This window comes from Octopus bimaculoides, chromosome 23 (genome assembly GCF_001194135.2).
Source record: "Octopus bimaculoides isolate UCB-OBI-ISO-001 chromosome 23, ASM119413v2, whole genome shotgun sequence".
NCBI classification, from domain to species: domain Eukaryota; kingdom Metazoa; phylum Mollusca; class Cephalopoda; order Octopoda; family Octopodidae; genus Octopus; species Octopus bimaculoides.
Genome location: NC_069003.1, coordinates 10,677,522 through 10,683,877, shown reverse-complemented (window position 1 = coordinate 10,683,877; position 6,356 = coordinate 10,677,522). Strand labels below are relative to the sequence as shown.

Genomic DNA, 6,356 nt, shown 5'->3' with positions numbered 1-6,356 from the left:
CCCACAACTTCGCTTGGCAACCGATGCTGGTGTGTTTACGTTCCCCCGTAACTTAGCGGTTCGGCAAAAAGAGACCGATTGAATAAGTACTAGGCTTACAAAGAATAATTCCTGGGGGTCGTCGATTTGTTCGACTAAAGGCGGTGCTCCAGCATGGCCACAGTCAAATGACTGAAACAAGTAAAAGAGTAAGGAGTAAAGCTTAAAGCTGATAAGTGATCACCGTGTAGATGGTAGCACACTGATTGCGAAAACACATAGGTGTAGGTTCGAGTCCTATTCGTACTAATGAAACACTGGTGTTGATGTAATCAACTAGTCCCCTCTCCCAATATTTCAGACCTTGTGCCTTTAGTAGAAAGTATTATTATTATTATTAATGATGGGGCAAGTTGGGAGAACCATTAGCATACCGGGCAAAATAACCTATCAGCATTTCACCCATCCTTATGTTCTGAGTTCAAATTCCGCCAAGGTTGACTTTGCCTTTTATCCCTTTCGGGGTTGATAAAATATGTTCCAGTAGAGAACTGGGGTCGATGTAATTGCCTATCCTCTTTCCCCAAATTTCAGGCCTTGTGCCTATAGGGGAAAGAATTACTATTATTAACTTGGTGTTTGGAACATAACATTAAAGTTAGAGGGAAGGTTTTAGTTTAAATCACTTTAAAAAAGCAAGTTTGTACCAAAGGACCAGAGGTAGCCTAAGGCTGATTGCTATCAAGATGGTTAATGATATGTTTTTCTCTCTCTCTCTCTATATATATATATATTTTCAAAAATATTAGTGGTAATTCAATTGTTGATTCTCTTGTTGTTGTAGGCTGTGGACATTGTTGTCACTTAAGCTGTCAGAACGGTGTGATAGAAAAAGCAGTTTGTAGCCGAGAACAGGCTCCTCATGTGTCACCTCCTGATGAATGTGTGGTAAGTTTTTTTTTATTGGCAATTCCTTATTATTATTATTATTATTATTATTATTATTAAGGTGGTGAGCTGGCAGAATCATTAGCATGCCAGGCAAAATGCTTAGAGGTGTTTCGTCTGTCTTTGTGTTCTGCATTCAAATTCCCTCATGGTCAACTTCGCCTTTCACCCTTTTGGGGTTGATAAAATAAGTACCAGTTATGCACTGAGGTCGATGTAATTGACTTACCCACTCTCCACCAAATTTCAGGCCCTGTGCCTATAGCAGAAAAGATTATTATTATTATTATTATTATTATTAAGGTGGTGAGCTGGCAGAATTGTTAGCATGCTGGACAAAATTCTTTGTGGCATTTCATCCATCCTTACATTCTGAGTTCAAATTCCATTGAGGTCGACTTTGCCTTTCATCCTTTTGGGGGTCTCTGAAATAAGTACCAGTTACGCACTGGGGTCAATATAATTGACTCGCCCCTCCCCCAAAATTATAGGCCTTATGCCCTTATAAAGTATTATTATTATTATTATTATTATTATTATTATTATTATTATCATTATTATTATTAAGGTGGTAAGCTGGCAGAATTGTCAACCTGCTGGGCAAAATGGTTACTGGCATTCATGTCCATCTTTATGTTTTGAGTTCAAATTCCTCTGAGGTTGACTTTGCCCTTCATTTTTTGGGGGGGTTGATAAGATGTGTACCAGTTGAGCACTGCAATCAACCTTTTCCCAAAATTATTATTATTATTATTATTATTATTATTATTATTATTATTCGTTGTTTATTTATTTATTTTATGACTTTTTTTGTTTCAGAGTCTAGAGAAGTGGACAGTAACTAACGTTTCTGATTGGATGGCAGCCCTTAATCTTTATCGTTATGCTGAATTGTTTAGGGATAAAAACATTAATGGTATGGAACTAAAGAATATAGATGAAGAAAAATTGATGGTTTGTTACAGAATTTATTTCTCTTTTTTTTTCTTTCCTCCTTTACTCTTTTTGTTATCTTTGTTTTTGTAAGATTTTTTTTGTTTTGTTTTGATATACGATTTTGTCCCAGACAAGGTTTGAGGCCACTGTTACATAAGGGACCACAAAGAAGGAAAAAAATTGGCCTACAAATTCAAAAGATGTTGATAAACAGAAAACTTGGACTAAATATCAAACTCTAGAGCAGTGGTTCTCAAATGGGGTCCACGTGGCCCTGGTGGTGGTGGTGGGGTGTTGGTATGGGTCCTTGTAAGATTTTGCTGTTAAAATTCATCTGCAATAAATTGCTTATTTAACATTTTTTTAATACAATTTCTAATAATCATCATCATTTAATGTCTGCTCTCCATGTGTTTGGATGGTTTCATATGGAGCTGGCTAGCAGGGAGCTATCCAGATCCCAACTGTCTGTTGCCGTATGGCTTCTATGGCTGGATGCTCTTCCTAACCCCAACCATTTAACAGTGTGCTGTTTAAGCAATTATTTTCACCTCTTACGGGCATCCTTGATTTTCTCTCTCTCTCACACACACATTGAACGCCTTTAATCATTTTCTCATTTCCAAGACCCAGCCTTTGCCAAACCATACCATCTCAGCATCTGTTGAGTCATTTAACCACTGTCTTATCATGACCACCCACCATTCCTATACATGCTATGCAACACTCCCCCTACCTCAGGCCATCTCCTGAATCTTATGGCACTTCAGTCTGCTGCTGTCCAGAGCTCTGCCAACTCTACATTATCTGTACCTTATGGTGTGTCCTGCAGGAGTCCATTTTGACTTAAACTCCTTCAGCTATGGCGTACCTCAAAGTTTTACTCTGTCTCCTACACTTTTCTACCTACATGCCATTACCTCCAATAGCTTCTTATTTTCATACAGTTGATGCTATCTTTCATGCTTCCCCAATCTTGCACACCCATGTGTTGTGTACATGTTACCTTGGCACATCTCAACCAAGCCTGGTTTTGAAATCCCTGTTCACGAGGCTCCCAAAGACTTGTTTTTAACGGCTTTTGACACAGAAAACCCTATGGGTCTGGTACCCAATGTTTTGGGACCACCATACTGTATACACACTTCCATACAGAGTGTTGAGTAACTGTCAGGGCATGTCGTAGCTTTGTTGGTATCCAACTTGTTTCTGTATAAACAAATGTTATGATACTGGTAATAACAAACACCATCAAGGTGAACTTAGTCACCTTTATCGTGTCGTTATTTTATATTCATATCGTCATCATCATTATTAATTTCATTGTTATTTTATTCTTACTTCTATCGTTTACAGGAGATGGGTATAAAAGATGAGTTTCATAAAAAGTCCCTTTTGGTCTGTATTGATGAACTCTGTGAAAGGAATCCAGACCAGGTGAGTCTTAATGTTTATTATTTTGCTTCGCAGCATTTTGCCTGTCTTGACATTTCTGAGTTGAAATTTCACTGAGGTTGACTTTACCTGTCATACTTCTGGAGTCGATAAATTAAGTACCAGTGAAATACTGGGGTTGATGTAATTGACTAGTCCCCTCCCCCAAAGTTTCAGGCCTTGTGCCTTTAGTAGAAAGGATTGTTGTTGCTGCTGCAAGCAGGCAGAGTTGTTAACTCATTAGGCCTTCCTTGCAGCCCTTCATGTACTGGGGTCAACTTAATTGATTTACCCCCATCCCCTCTCAAAATTGTCGGCCTTGTTGCCAAAATTAGAAAACAAAAAAAAAAACGTGAGTGCTACTGGTAAAGCGTTGCTGGTCAGATTTTATAGGCATAGAATTGCTGTCAGCTGGGCAGGCTGTTGTCTTCTGTCTGATGTCTGCTGAGGTTGATTTTGCCTCTCTTCCTTTCGGGGTCAATAAATTAAGTACCAGCTGAACACTGAGGTTGATGTAATCAACTGGCCCCCTACCCACCAAATTTCAGACCATGTGCCTCTTTTGTAGGAAACATTACTATTGTTATTATTATTATTAAGGCAGTGATCTAGCAGAATTGTTAGCACACCAGGCAAAATGCTTTTTTGATGAAAAAAGTTGTGTTAGAGAGAAGGTAACTACTTTTTCCCCTTTGGCAAATCCCTCATCACCTGTCTTGGATTTCCATTTGGAGTGAAAAATGAGAATGAAGAGGAAGAAGGCGCTGCCTGTATTTATGAATTATCTTCTTGCTCTTTGTCCTTCTTTCAATGTCCCCTTTCTTCCATGTTTGCATGGGTTGGATGCCCTTCCTGTTATCAGCCCTCACGTGTTTCCAAGTTAGGTAATACTTTCATATGACCAGGAATGTTTTCATGGAACTGGTTGTATGCTGGTGACACTCGTTTACAACTGTTTTGCAAGGAGACAGTAACATGGACACACATGCATATACATACAGTGGGCTTCTTTCAGTTTCTGTCTACCAAATCTTCTCACAAGGCTTCGGTTAGCCTGGGGCTATAATCGAAGATACTTGCCAAAGGTGTCATGCAGTGGAACTGAACCCAAAACCATTTGGCAGAGAATCACATTTCTTACCTCACAGCAACACCTGCCCTTATGACTTTGATGTCTGTCAATGTTCGTTTAAGTATATTTTGACGTAAATTATTTTAATAACCAAGCTTTCTTTTTACTTTTTCTTTCTTCCTATGTCTGAATCTTGACCGATATACAGCGCCAATTTACAAACCCTCTTCCTGCCTCAGGAACCTACGACTTTGACGAGTATTATTGTGGTAAGTGGAATAGGTATCTTCTGTTACAAACAACCCTCTCAACACTTTCCTCTCTAGACTGAAAGTGAAGTTAACAAACCACACTAATTTCAGAATTACAGAGTGAAAGAGAGAGAGACAGGACTGGTTGGTTGGCTTTTGAAAGTATGTGTGGAATGGAATGTATTTTGAGAAGGTTTAGTCCAGTGTTTCTCAACTATTTTTTGTTACCTATGGACCCTATTGACTTATATTTTACTCAAGTGGACCTCATGTTAAAAAAAATAATCCCATTATATTTTTCTAATTAAATATTATCAGGAATTGTTAAATTACTTTGTGTATTGTAGAATTGTAAGCAATTTAAACAGCAAAATCTTGTATGGACTGTTAATGGCTATATGGACCTCCATGTAAGTTTAAACAAAATCTTATATGAACCCCCAAGGGTCATACAGACCCTGATTGAGAACCACTGGTTTAGTCAGTCATTTGTTTTTATGTTTTTTTTTCAATGTTGCAAAGATGGTACGCATGAATGGCAGACTCTCTTTGAGCATGAACCTATAAAACAGAAAGAGAAAGGACATTTTGCTTTCATGTTTATTTCTATCAGAGGTTATCGTGGTTTTTTTTTTTCATAAGCTATTCTTTCCACAGATAACCCTAGTCACTGTTATGTTTCCTCTCCCTTTCAGGAATTTCTGTTATTAAAATGTTACCTTGTTATCTCTTTGTGTACTCGTTCCAAAAAGATTTTGTTCCCTATTGATCGGTTTTGAAAAAAAAAAAATTCTACATTGTATAGTCCCCTCTGTGTTTGGCCCTGCATGGCCTAATAAAGAACTCTATCATCATTGTCTCTACTAAACTCTTGTTGTTTCATCTTTCAGATGAGAGTCAAGTCTGTGAACACCAGTTTGGAGATTACAACTTTTCCTCCATGCAGCGCTGCCATTATTGTAATAAGTTCTTGTTTGGACTCATGCATCAGGGCTTCCAGTGTCGAGGTAGGTTTCTGCATCTATCAGCCTCATCTGTCTTAATAAGATTTATAATTAACTACAGAATGCAATTAAGTAATGGTGGCTAGCTAGATAGGTAGAAAAGGAAAGGACTCTGCCGTCAGACATGAATGACCATGGGATTGCACTCAGAAAGTTACCCTCCAAGGTACAAGTCCAAGCAAGGTTGTTTATAGAAAACCAGCGGTTGTCCATGCTCACCAGCCTCCTCTCTCCACGCCACTGATGTTATCCAAGGCCGATACAGCTTGGCACCAGTGATGTCACAACTCATTTCTACAGCTGAGGGAACTGGAACAACGTGAAATGAAGTAGCTTGCTCAAGAATACAGCACAACCTGGTCTGAAAATTGAACTCACTACCTCATGATTGTGAGCCAATGCTTTAACCACTGAGCCATGTGCCTTCAGTAGATAACAACAGAGTATAAAAGATTACAATAAATTGCAAACTACCCGAGACCTGTTATCTATTAAGTTGTTAGAACAATAAAACAACCTCACAAGCATATATTGTAATCATCATTGTTTCAAAGTCCACAAGACTTACTGAGTGTTTTAGTCAAACAAATCGACCCCAGGATTTTTTTGTTTTTAAAGCCTAGCACTTATTCTACTAGTCTCTTTTGCCCAACCACTAAGTTACAAGGATGTAAACACACCAACACCAGTCGTCAAGCAGTGGTGGGGGGACAAACACAGACACAAAGACAT

General features: G+C 38.5%; 1 protein-coding gene across 1 annotated transcript in view; it reads left to right on the top strand.

Moving 5' to 3' along the window:
- The window catches only part of LOC106879157 (uncharacterized), a 42,512-nt gene that overhangs the window by 16,603 nt on the left and 19,553 nt on the right, over window positions 1-6,356 (top strand). Inside the window, exons 3-7 of the mRNA XM_052976147.1 lie at window positions 824-927; window positions 1,747-1,881; window positions 3,220-3,300; window positions 4,578-4,638; window positions 5,511-5,627. Coding sequence (XP_052832107.1) covers window positions 824-927; window positions 1,747-1,881; window positions 3,220-3,300; window positions 4,578-4,638; window positions 5,511-5,627 — 498 coding nt within the window. The remainder of the gene's footprint in view (window positions 1-823; window positions 928-1,746; window positions 1,882-3,219; window positions 3,301-4,577; window positions 4,639-5,510; window positions 5,628-6,356) is intronic.